Genomic DNA, 13,716 nt, shown 5'->3' with positions numbered 1-13,716 from the left:
GACATGTCTGTCCCATTCCATGGAGGAGAAAACCAGGAGCCCAAAACGCTCAAATTGTTCGTAAAATCACTCGAACCCCCACTGGACCCCAACAGCTTGGAGATGGAGTATTTTCAGGTTCTGACTTTTAGCAGCCTCGAGGTATAATAAATAAGGAATAATTTGAGGGGTTTTTTTCCACTAAAAATTCCGATTTTCAAGCTGAGGGTTTGGAAGATCTGATCTACACAAACACTGGCAACTGGGGTCACTATATCAAATTTGTGTTCCACATTTCTGCACAGGGCTGGGGGGGGGGGCAGTGCACTTCCTGAGTCATCTTAATAATATTTAGCCACTTATCAACAAGACTGAACATCATACTTTATTAGCTGTAATGTTTGTACTGGGAATACTCTCATAATCCACTTTAGAGCATTAATTTGGGAACGTGCCCCTATATGTCAGTTATGTAAGGTGCCACGTGACCAAAAACCTGTTTCTGTTACACTAATGTCAGACCTGTGAGTCCCGCTGTGGCTGGTACTGGAATCTGGGAGGTGTAGTTTAGCAGCCCAGTCACAGAGGCAGAACCAGACAAATTCATTGCAGGGTTTTATTCTTCATCTACATGTTTTTTTTTTAGTTTTGTTCTGCACACGAGTAACTTGCAGGGTACAATGCGAATATATTGCTCTATGAACAGGAATAATACATAAAATTAGATATTTGGAGCTTCCAATACACGGACATTTGTATAAATAAAATTTGCATAAATTAGGCAAATACCACTTTATATAAAAAAGGGATAAATAAAAAATACTATATGAGTGAGTCTGCACGGTGGCGCGTCTGTATCCGTATGCGCAATACAGTCCCATTTATAGCACACCCTTCCTTGACTAAATAAAAAGGAGGTATAAGGCTGTCTATGGGGGTGCAGCCACGTGGGGATAGCAATACATAGAATGCAGCACCTACTGAATTTAGGAATTGTTTGTTTTGAGTTAGACGAGCCGATCTTCCGACCTCTGTCCCAAACCCCCTCCTGCTTCTGGTCACGGCCTTCCATCGCTCACCTTCTGACTTCCACGGCACAAACTTATCTACCAAAAATCAGAAACCAACACAGCAGCTTACTCTCCAGGGCGGCCGGCAGGGTGTGTTATAAATGCGACTGTACGCAAGGAAGCATTAGGGGTAACAAGGCATTGTGCTCCAATATGGCTGCAAAATCATACGGACAGGCATTGGTACGAAAGAGCATGACATGGTTAAAGGAGAATTAATCCCACCCTTCTGTGTTGCAAAATTCATGACCCAAAAGTGCCCCCCCCAGGTAGCTAGCTAAGGATGATAGGAGTGGAAATGGAATGCCACAGATATACATTTAATATATACCAGGAATAACCCCACTATTCTAGCAGACGGTTACGGGCATTTAAGTACAGAAGGAAAAATGTACTCTTCGCAAATTAAATGTCCCCCTGGGTCTGGGAAGCAACATGGCAGCTCTCATACACATATATATATATATATATATATATATATATAATATACACACACATTTGTAACTTTTACATTTAAAATGTAAGACCTGTGTGCCAGCCTAAAAAAAAATTCAAGATGGCAGCATGCATATTATTATAAAAAAAAGTGTTGTAAGGAAATGTAACCTGGTCACCAGGGTGTGCAGTTTCTATATAGCTCATCGTGTGTAATAGGGAATAGTTGCCACATATAAATCTCGTGTGGGAATAAAAATGGCTGCTTGGTGATCAATAAAATCTATAAAATGATAAAAAAAAAAAGATGGAACTTCTTTGTGCTTATTCTCTGCACTACTTCCACTGGGTGTAACACTGTTTGGAATAAAAATCCGCAAGGCACCTAATATTACATCACTGCTGTGTGATATTATTCCAGGCTAAAGCCAATATGGCTGCTGTAAGGGCAGCTAACACCAGCAGCCATAACTGGCAGATACAGATAGAATAAAACCACATGGTTCTCGGACAGCACTCAGGTGGAACTAGGTTCGGACCTTGTATCACTTACTAGAAACAAAAGCCACTATTTCTATCAAGCATACAACAGTACCAAATCCACATGAATAGCAGTCACCAAACCTCAGCTGATTGTCCCTTAGAATTAAACAGTACTTGGTTTCCCCTCTGACCCATTAACCCAGATCTGCTATGGGTTTAGGGGTTCTTAATGCTCACAGGTGGGAATTCTTTCTCATCGTCTAGGCAAACGGGTCCAACCGCCAGTTCGTGTTCCGGAATAACCTCTCCTCGCAGGGTGCCCCCGTCTTCAGAGTAACCTGCGGAGGTGGGGGTAAAAGGGAGAAAATACAGGAAAGTCGTCTGGAATGTGGCATGTTAATGGAGCAGAGGATTATACAGCTTCATACCAATTCCTCTAGGAACCTTCCAGTCTCACAAGGAACATGTATAAAAAATGGGCAGATCAAAGGTATCTGTGCTCTCTGAGGGGAGAGTCAGTCCCTGGCTGTAACCATTTCCAAAAGAAAAAGCCTGCTGCCCAGACTGACAGATTTCACAAACACCAGCTAGTCCTGTGTCTACTTCCTTACTGGCAACAACAGCTCTGGTTTGCTTTATGGCAAGGAGCCTGGGGTCTGATTATACTCGCGAACAGTTGTACACAACACAGTGCAGAACTATTGTGTACGGCGCTGGTGGCTGGAGAAGCTTGTGACACATGAATTACTATAACATAATTACTATTAATGTGGCTATATAACGATAACACTTATTTGTTATCCCCAGGAACTTTTTGCATGCTTGCAAAAACTCTATTTACATTAAACTGTCTGTCAAGGTTGGGGGACCCCTGCTATAAAGGGTTAAATCCCCCAATTCATACTGTATATCACATAAGTCATAATCATGCTCCTGTCCCACCTTAGAGGAGAAGCAAGACTGCCCTAAGTTACCCCTCATCTCAGGGTACAATGTAGATCAGAGTTGTGTAACCCACCTATCACTGCTCACCCAGAATTACACAGGGGTTACAGATAGGCAAAGATTAAAGCTACAATATGCCTTCAATGCAATGCACCACAGACCCATAATCAGGCATCTGCAGTGCAGGAACAAATGCATTAGATATGGTTTGATTGATACGGACAGTGGGCAATATATAGAAAAAGGCACAAGGGTGCAGACACAAGGGGGGGGCTACTAGCAGCCCTTTGGCATAACAATATTGTAGGGAAGATCTATCCAGCGTCACCAGGCAAGAAGCCCTATGTTTGTGATTGCGAAAAGCACCCTTGGGGGTGAGGCTGAGTTAAATGCAGGGAGAGGGATAGCAATGACTGCACCTGGTCTCCCATTAAAGACCCCCAAATGCCCCAATCTAAATCTCCTGAAGACCTGGAGCTCACCTGTTATGGTGGATAGAGCAGGGGCAGAGCTGGGCCTGGCCACAGTAGCAGCATAGGAAACTGGTACAGGGCTCTCAGCGTCACTGTCTCCATCTGTCTCCGACTTTGCTGAACCCAACAGGCTGTGACACAAACAGAAATTATCTGTTATCTTTGCACTGCAACCTCCCACTATTAATTGGTTAACAAACACTTTTCTGCAGCAACATAATGCCCCATGCGTGTAGCTTGCCTCTAATAGCAACAGGTCCCAAAATGACTTAGGGACCTGTTGCTATGAACCAGATATACTTCTCAATGTACATGCTGAACAGCTCAAGGTGCTCAATCAGGGCAGACATGCCAGCCCACCATGACATTCCTGGAACACTCACTCCTACTATATTACTCACCTGTGTTTCTTGATAAGAACGCACTCGCCCCCATCCTGGGGATCCAGGTTATACACATAAAGATGGCCGCTGGACGAGGTCACCAGGAGCCGAGGCAGCTTCTGAATTCTGAAAAGGGAAAGAGCAAGGGAATGATTTCAGCTTGTTGCACAGACACTGTGGGTCTGTTATAATTTAAAGTAAAGGTGGTACAGAGAGAATAAGGTGCAGTCTGGACCCATTTGTATTACACCCACAGGTGACTTGGACCCAAGATGAAGAGCTAGCATTTTCTCGATAAACCGATTTCTTTGGGTAAGGGAGAAGCAAGATAAACAGGCTGATGGAGTAAGGGCTCCCTCTAAAGGCAACAGCTCCATCTACATTCATTTACACTACCAGCAGAGATCACAGACTTCCCAGTTAGCTCCTAGCCCTACTCCCTGCTTGAAAAATTGATAAAGTACAGAGAATCAGAACACTGAAGTTGGGTAAGTATTAGGGGGAGATTACCCAGAGAGAGATCCTGTCTGACCATGGGAAAGAGAGCAGCCCATTATCAGGAAGTACGGAGATTCACAGCTGTATCCCTGGAAAGTAGTGGGCGGAAACTGAATTCAGTGATCACAAGTAGTTATGTAAAAACATATCTCTGAAACTCACGTGACCAAGGTGCATGCGTTTTTCTGTCCTGAAAAATTTAGACGGACTGTGGCAAAGGCGCGATCCTGGTTCATCATGTCAGATACTTGTGTTGGGAGGTAGTTTGAAGCAGCCATAAACATCTTTCCCATATAGCCCGTCCAGGAGGCATTCTCTTCTGACCTGCAAATGAAAGGGTTAAACCACAAGTGTTGTAAAAGTAATCTGTTATTCTCTCTAACCACAGACTTTATTGAGGATCTATAAAGTGGTATCACTCGCTCGGTCTGGCCTACAATATAGAGTGGTACAACCACTTTGCTCAATGTATGTGAATGAGCTAAGTGCAATGCTGGGGTTCTATGATACAGGAGAAAGAAGCCACGGGGTTAATAAATGAGTATAAAGAGAAGGAAGATCTTTGTGGCTATGGGGATTTCAGCTCTGCAGCCAGTCTTATCCAAACTATTACAGCCACAGAACGCAAATAAAGCCACACTTTGTTTACCTGATTGTTTCCAGAAGGGGATGTGTTTGTAGTTAGGGGGTGATTGAATAAAGTGCTGGATAATTGTTCTGATTAATATATTTACAATGTATTGGGCAGAATGCCATCATTAATGTGATTAAACCTGGGTGCAGATCTCCCAAAAAGTTATCCCTTGTTATAAAAGGTCTGTTACATGTACCAGCAGGGTGCCATATCCTTGCAATGTCCCAAATGCACAGATGTGTATGTCACCAGATACCTACCTCTCTGGCAGTTGTTCCAGTTTGAAGACATGGACAGTCTCTGTGTTGCTGGAGGCGCAGAGGAACTGGGAATCCATACTGAATACTAAAGAGCTAATGTTCACATATCTGTCATGGGTTGAGACACGTGGACAGGGAGTGAGACAATGTGAGAGAGCAAACGAGTCACAGAAATCTAACAGACGTTCACATATTATCCCATTAAAGAACAGACAACTGACAGGCCTCTGGGTGTTGGTTAAGCACAATATGTAGCAGGCTGTGGGCCAGCAATGTCTACATGTGTCCATGACTGCTACACATGTATCAATGGCTGAATGATAAAGCATTTGTCTGCACTTACATTACAGAGCTGGCTCCCCACTGATTGTGTGTGATATAAGTAGATCACTGGATCTCTCCATCTTGCTTTTGCCTTAAAATATCAGTCCCTTTCCCCTCAATCCCCATGCTAAATCATTTATCCTCATCTGACCCCACCTAGACTATTGACCTCCCTCGCAGACTCCCACCTGCCCCTAATTCTGTCTACCTTAACTCTCCCACTCCCATGTAGTGCAGAACTGACTCCTGCAGTGTAAAATATTATACATCCACAGACAATATTCCTAGCAATCACCTCTTCATTCCTCTGCGGAACTCATAAAGCTTCTGCCCATCAGGAATGGAAAAGACGCGAATGACTGTACCCTGCAGGAACAATGGTAAGTTAGTACTGCCTATACATGTAACATGTATGTATAGCATGAATTATATGTATAGAATGTATAATACGCATTATTGTGTATTATTTATCAAAGAATTCACACAGAACATTATACCGGAGCTGATACATTCCAAATGAAATTGTTCTTAGGTCCCAGGGCTGATTTATGATCGGGTGCAGTAGGCATGTCCGTAGGAGTTCGTGGCAAAAGGCATAGGGAATAAGGAAATTTGCAACACCGAAAAATGGTTTTGGGGGGGGTAGCTTGTAGGTGCAAGTGTGTGTAGGGAGAATCTAGATACTCCTACACTGCTCTACTGCATGTACGAGCTGCTGATAATTCATAATGCAGGCAGGAAAAAGGGCTCAAAGTAACTTGTATGTGGTAGGCTTGTGATCCCCCATCTGGTGCTGTCCTCCAACTATTAGTGATATGAGCCAGGCCAAAGAGAGAGTGGAGAGAGCAAAGAAAAGACCAGAGCTCAGGTAGCAGTAAGTAGGCAGCACTCCCACCCTTCCCAATAGTGTTGCAATGGAGCTTGGTGCTGGTTCAGCTGGGAATACTCACTTTCTCTGAAGCACTGGCCAGTTTTGTTCCCGTAGAGTTGAAGGCAATAGCAGCAAGTGGGCTGTCATGGGCTGGGATAGTGCACTCACATTTCTGCGGTACAGGGAAGGAAGAGTAAATAATGACCTGGCAGAATCATAGATCTCAAAGATGTTTCAGTGATTTGCTGCAGGGTGGTATGTAACCAGCAGACTTATTCAAACATACAAGAACACAGAATGACCTCTGAGCAGATATGGCAGGAGCACAGTATCATTACTGATGAAAGGGAACAGGAATTATAGAGATCGCCAACAAGTGCCAGTGAGTGCAATTCAGTGGACCAAGAAGTTGGCATCATACTTATCAATCTTATGATCATAATTTTGTAACTAAAAAACCCCTGTCTTTGTAAATACACACGTCTGCATAGATTACTTATATGACAGGGGACCAGGGAATGTGCATTAATCAATGTTTCTTCTTATTCTCTATGTTTGTAGTTAATTTGGCCAGATCAGTAGCACTTCCATTGTATTTTAGTACATTTTTATTAAGCCATGGAGTGCTCCCACAACCTTTCCCTTTTGGCATCATACTTACCAAACAGTTGGCATCGTACAAGGAGACTTCTCCTGTGGAGGAGCTGCCGGGATACGCCAGGTAGGAGTTGGAATGGTTTATAGACAGAGTACAGAGGCCTAAGGAGATCAAACAAATATTAACTCATTGGGTGCAGGTCACAACAGTAGACTAAATGGCTCTGCTGTCAGAGAGGCTTGTAGTTCCAATACTGTGGGGAATCTGTGCCATAACCACCTACCATGTGGGTTCCGTGGGGTGTCTAGCAAAGTCTTTAGCAGTTTCATGTCCTTAATATTATGAATGTAGATTGATTCTTCCAAACATACAATCAGCCTCTGGGAGGGGGACATAAGGGAAATGTTACTTAAAGCTGCATGAATGACCCTAAAAACTGAACTGTTGGACTTGTAGTCCTATATCTCTTTCTGCCTGCCACTTGCATTTATTACCGTCACAGCTTCCCTCTAGTCTAAATGTATCCTGAATCACTGTTTCACATGTGGAGTGGTGACTGCTGTATGGTCAGATGATGCTAATCCTTTTTAGTTGTGGCCACAGCACCCCTTCCTGATTTCTAATCCACTCACTGGCAGCTCTGTGCAAGTCACCAAACACATATCGAAATGGTGCAGAGATAGGACTTCCTTACTGCTCCTCATTCCTAGTTAAATTACTGATGGCCAGGCATCTCCAGGTAGCAGTGCTGTATACGTGACTATGACTCTGCCCCGTGTGTGTATCCAGACTAGGGATGCACCAAATATCTTGCCAAATCAAGGGAAAGTTGTGCACTCCACTAATTTTTAAAACCATTAGGCGGGGGTGCAATGAGGCTGTGACCATAAAATACATATAGACACATACAAGAGTCCTCTGCACTCAACCCATTATCAATATATTTAAGACAGATTTTGCTACTGAAAAACGCCTTACCCTTTAAACAAAACAGGGATTGTTTGTCCATATATTGCAATATATTACTTTGAAAGCCGCAAGTAAGTTGCAGGTAAAACTTAGTCCCTGTATAAAATGTATAAAGAAGCAATAGAATTCTTAATGAATCAGATGAAAATTGAGGGTAGGACTGGCCAGATATGGGATGACTTTGACGAAGTTGGCCAGCTTAAATATATTGCAATATATGGACAAACAATCCCTGTTTTGTTTAAAGGTTAAGACATTTTTTAGTAGCAGTATGCGCAAAAAGCCTCATTGTCTTAAATATATTGATAATGGTTTGAGTGCAGAGGGCCTCTTGTATTTATCTTGCCAAATCCTTGTGCCTGGCCGAACTGAATTTGCATATGCAAATTAGGGGTGGGAGGGAAATCATGTGATTTTTTGTCACAAAACAAGGAAGTAAACATTTTTTCCCACTTTTTCCTTTCCCGCCCATAATTTGCATATGCAAATTAGGATTCCAATTCGATTCGGTATTCAGCCAAATCTTTCATGAAGGATTCAGGAATTCGTCCGAATCCCAAACAGTGGATTCAGTGCATCCCCAATCTAGACTACAATGAAGCGGGAGAGGGAGGGATTCCTCACTAGTGGTCCTGTCATTTATACTGGGAACCTTCCCTCACTGGGAGTTGGACAGTGGCCCCCTCAGCACTCCCATGACTTACTTGGCGGTTCAGCCTGATGGATAAGATATTGTCAGAGTAGTTATAGTTGCAGATTTCTGTGCCTTTCTTGAAGTGGAGCACGTTCATCTGGCGTGGTTTGGCATGACTCACCACTACCACCAGACTGCTGGAGAAAAGGCGTTCCACGATGTAAACATCCTTCGCCTCACCTGCACAATCATATGCACAGTCAGGCCTTTTCTGCCATCCATTATTATTCCTCTCTATCTCTCTCAACTAGAGTCCTACACGGGTCCATTTTTTTGGAACCCATACCTGACCCGTACCCGCAACCTGCAATCTGCAACACAGACCCGCAACCCGCATTCTTACCCGCTTGGACCTGCTACCCGACCCAACCCTCAAGTACCTTATCCGCAACCCGGACCCGCACCCATCAAGAATCAGGAAGTGATTGTAAACCAGAAGTGACATCATCGGAAGTAGGTGTGATCAGAAAAAAGGAGTAAAAATTGCTATTGAGAAGACCCGCGGCCCGACCCGCGTCTATACCCGCACCTGGAACTCCTACCCACAACCCGCAGGGTACCGCAAGTTTTTGTGGGTAACCCGCGGGTAGCCGACCCGTTGCAGGACTCTACTCTCAACTACACAGTGATATACACAGTCAGGCCTTTTCTGCCATCTATTATTATTCCTGGCCCTCTCGTGCTCTCTCTCCCTCTCCCTGTATGTAATGTCTGTGTCTGTCTAGAAGAGATGGTTTCATAAAGTTGCAGGGCACTTACAGCTCTCGTGCACAAGATCCAGCCGCTCAACATTGCTTAGAGAGTAGAGTTTGTAGCCAGACCTCATGCCAATAGCCACGGACCTGCACCAGGAGAGATGGGCATTACAGATATGTACGGAAAAGTCACATGGTCACACATGCACATACAGATACACAATACAGGGTCGGATGGCTTTTTAGCAAGAGAACAAGCACAGGATTTATTGTCCCTTTGAAGTCAAAAATAAATTACTAAATTGGAGATAGCTAGAGATTGGTTAATGTGAGCAGAAGGTTGAACATGAAGGATCTGCCATATAACTATGTAAATAAAACCTATTCTAATATAAGACTATGGAGGCCACTATCCATCAGAACCATTGGACCCATGGCAGTTCTAACCAATCACTAGAACTGGGGTGCCCAAAAGGTCAATCGGAATCTACCAGGATTGACATGACAGCAAATTGGCTATGGAGTAATTTACCATGTCTTACCTCAGTCTGCTAATTAATCCCAAGGCCCAAAGTAATATATAGGATCGGTACCACTGTGACAGATTGCTCTGTTATAAAGATAGTTAGATTATCAGCCATAAAGCAGTGCCACTGTGCTGGAATACTCTGATATAAGAATAAGTAGAATTTCCTTTATATCAGTTTATGAGCCATAACTAACTTTCCCCGTGACTCAGTAGAGCACTAATTAAAAACACACGCCAGTGATTTGGCACACGTTGCACACTGCTTGAAATATGCCGTGAGAGGAAGGTTCTGTAATTGGATTGGTTAATGTATTTATTAATACAAACTCCGGATCCACAGTTGGGGCACAATTTCTTCCCACACAGGACCACAATGAAGTGACCTGTTGCCCCACTCCGTTACCCACACATAGGACAGGCCAGGGCTGACATAAGAGCAGGTGGTCAGGGATTTGTTTATATAGTGGTTCTGGTAAGACATGTAGGGGGTCAAAATAAGAAGGTCATCAGTTTTAAATCAGAAAAAATGGAAGGGAATTTAAGATTAAACAGTTCATAAATTGCAAATCTAAAAACGTAGTATATCTCCTCCAATGCCGATGTGGTTTACATTATACAGACCGAACACTTGTAAGCAGAATCAGGGAACATATCCTGAATATTAAAAAAAAAGGTTTAAGATCTCATAGGGGGTTATGTAATAAAATGCACAAAGTTTGCCTAGGAGCAGTAACTCATAGCAACCAAAAGGTAGCATTTCCTGATCACCTGCAAACATCTCATTGGTGTCAATGGGTTACTGCTCCTGGGCAAACTTAGTGACTTATATCACAATTGGGGGATAGTGTATCAGCTCATTTTAAAGAGAAACAGAAATGTGATCCAACTAGACAAATGTTTCTAGGAATATCTATGAAAAGAGTAACGTGAAGGGGAGGAGATAGAATGCAACTGGTTTCACATGAAGAGAACTATTGGATTTATACACTAAAGACTTTAATCCCAAATGGACTAATATTGAAATACACTTGAAATGTTTTTTAAATTAACTATTTTATCGTTCTTAAAAGTTATAGAACATGTGGCTTTTAATCTTTAAATATGATGTATTTATGCTAAGAACAGATATATGCTAATTAGACTGTGATGTCATCAAAGGTTTAATGACCTTTGACATGGATTGGTGGATATGCACCGCTGAGGAAGTGTGTACAACACTTGAAATGCATTGGGTTGAAGAGGACTTTATTGTAATTTATGGAATACAAAAAACAAAAGACGCCGTTTTAAATGAAATTATAGATTTCCCTTCTGCATTTTCCATGAGCGTTTCCCCCTCTAAGCCCAACACAGCAAAACCGAGAACAATTGTCATTCAGACGATCCGAGATCAGAGAATGATCGGTGGAACTTCAGATATTGCAGTAGAAGGCCCTATTTTTAACAAGCAGAGTGTGAGTATAGTGAGATTGTGGGCCGTCAGGCAATGTAGTGGGACACACTATTGTGCGCTTAATCTTTTGTTAGAGACAACGGAAAGAAACAAAGGAGAGAAAGTTATGGCATGAGCTGTTGAATAGGACAACTATTGTGACCCTTTGATCACTGCCTGCAATCAGGGGTGCTTCGCCAATGAGGCGACTTGAGACTGTCACCTCAGGCGGCAGCGCCCCACTAGATACCAGGGGTGGAAAAAATCCCGCTCCTGGTACTTTAAGAGCCGAATTTTTGGTTTTCAAACCGGAAATGTGGCACTTCTAGCACAGAGAGCGCAGTTAGGCTATAGGCGCTAGTGCCATGGCCCTCTCTGCTACCCTGGTGGACCCCCCCCGGACTCCTCAAGGGGCAAAAAGGTAAGCGCATGGGGGAGGGGGGGCGGCAGCAACTGCTGCTGCCTTGGGCGGTGGAGGGGCCAGGATCGCCCCTGCCTACAATATCACTGTTCCATACATGTGAGACAGTGGGGGCAGAAGTTGGGGAAATAAAAAAGCACACTATCACGTGCCATTCCTTACAGAAAGGAAAAACAAATGCAACAAGTAAAAAAGAAACCACAAAACTTTGCATCTTCCCAAGTACAGCTACTAGCGGCACCTCACACACACAATACAGTCTCAGTACAAATTAATTTGCAGGGACTCTGGCGCATGTATCCCAGTTATGATCCGAGAGTATCCTCTCAGTATCAGCACCAAGGATAGAGCAGCCCGAGGGTTAATATAACCTGAAGAAGTGCAATGAGTCTATGCCAGATGCAGCACATGAGTTAGAAGTAATATTTACTGAGTTGGGGAGTCAAATCTGATGCTGGGAAGGGTGCCCAGAATAGATGGGGGGGGGGGGTACTACCTATTCCTACAGATACACATGCACAAGAATCATGGGAAGAAAACACATGAATGGGGAACTGTACAGGGAGAGTGCAGGGCTGGGGGAGGGGCAGTATAGGAGAGAGCAGTGTACAGGGCCGGAGGGTACAGTACAAAGCAGAGTAAGGGGTCAGGAGATCCAACAGAGAGCAGAGTACAGGGCTGGGGTATAACACACACAGGTGGGGGGTAATGCACATGCAGTGATGGCTGTGGAGCAGATCCTGGAGGAAGGGCATTAATTAGGTACAGGGGATAATTATAACACAGGGGCAGCCAATTACAGGGGGGTGATATTTACTATAGCTGGATGTAGGTCAGGGTCAAAGATAAAGGCTAGGGGTAAGTACAGTGTGTGGGGAAAGGGTAGATAGAGCATAGGAGTGTGTATGTATATATATATATATATATATATATATATATATATATATATTTATATATAGTAAAGCATGCCTAGGGCACTAAGTGGGGCAGCTAAAGTGTGAGAGGTGTATGTGGGACATAAGAGAGGGTCTGGGGTAAATAAACCAATTACAGGAAGGCTATTAAGGTATAGAAGGACAGAATAGAAGGGGGCTTTGCACTGGGTAGGAGGACGTGAAGGTGCAAATGGGTGGGCAGTTATGAGTGGGAATATGAGGGCTGATATATTAAAGAGATAGCCTAGAGTGTACAGGAGGGACAAATGGAGTACAATGTGACAAATAACGATAGAACTGGCCAGCAGAGTACATGAAGTGTCAGAGAGATTACAGAAGGGCTTAGTTCATGACAGGGGGTGGCCTATAGAGTACAGGAGAGGCAGCCAGCAAAGAAGAGCTAAGTACAGTACAGGGACGGCCTACGTAGAGCAGCAGAGTGTATCTCACGTGCAGTCCTGGTTGTAGGACAGACAGCAAATGTCCCCGGTTCCATCTCCGCCCCCTCCGGTCTCCATTCCTCCCCGGCCTCTTGGGCTCCAGCACTATCCCGGTCCCGGGTGGCATCCGCCCGTAAACAAACAGCAGATGACGGCGCGTCACTAGCTAACTCTAGCTGATTGGTTGTTCTCGGACAAGCCACAACCCATTCCACTCCTGCCAGTTATCGTTCTTCCTCGCCGACCAATCGCAGTGAGGAAGTGAAAAGCCATCCGCTTTCCTTCCGGGTATCATGTGATTAGCAGTAGACTCCGTCATGCCACGCCTATTCCACCAACAGGGCCACTTCTGATTAGCTAAATCTGACACGAGTCACACGGCTGATTGGCTGTCCTATTAATAGCGCTCATAAACAGTGTGTGGAAGCCAGCGTGCGCCATGTTGGTGCAGAAAACGATCAAAAGCAACCTTGAATCGGCACATAATTACTTATAAATGACGCCTAAAGCCGAATTATATGACTGGTTCATATGGAATACAATCAGTGGGTTACTGTATTATGTTGTATCCCTCTTGTTGTTTAGCCTTGGGACCAGCTGTGCAACAAGGAACATCTCAGACTCCGACCTGCTGGCAGGGCCTAGCCT

At 44.0% G+C, this 13,716-nt stretch overlaps 1 protein-coding gene across 1 annotated transcript; it reads right to left on the bottom strand.

The window, feature by feature from the left end:
* Positions 1-581: 581 nt before the first annotated feature.
* On the bottom strand, positions 582-13,202 carry wipi1.S (WD repeat domain, phosphoinositide interacting 1 S homeolog; the record flags this gene model as incomplete). Its single annotated transcript, NM_001093597.1, is given in 12 exon segments — positions 582-2,305; positions 3,395-3,516; positions 3,787-3,894; positions 4,429-4,590; positions 5,161-5,268; positions 5,780-5,850; positions 6,435-6,527; positions 7,017-7,114; positions 7,237-7,333; positions 8,627-8,796; positions 9,376-9,458; positions 13,079-13,202. Coding segments are annotated over 12 exon segments (1,302 nt in total). The 3' UTR covers positions 582-2,183.
* Positions 13,203-13,716: the final 514 nt, after the last annotated feature.

Source organism: Xenopus laevis, chromosome 9_10S, assembly GCF_017654675.1.
Source record: "Xenopus laevis strain J_2021 chromosome 9_10S, Xenopus_laevis_v10.1, whole genome shotgun sequence".
Taxonomy (NCBI): Eukaryota; Metazoa; Chordata; class Amphibia; order Anura; family Pipidae; genus Xenopus; species Xenopus laevis.
This window is presented reverse-complemented; position numbering and strand designations above follow the sequence as displayed.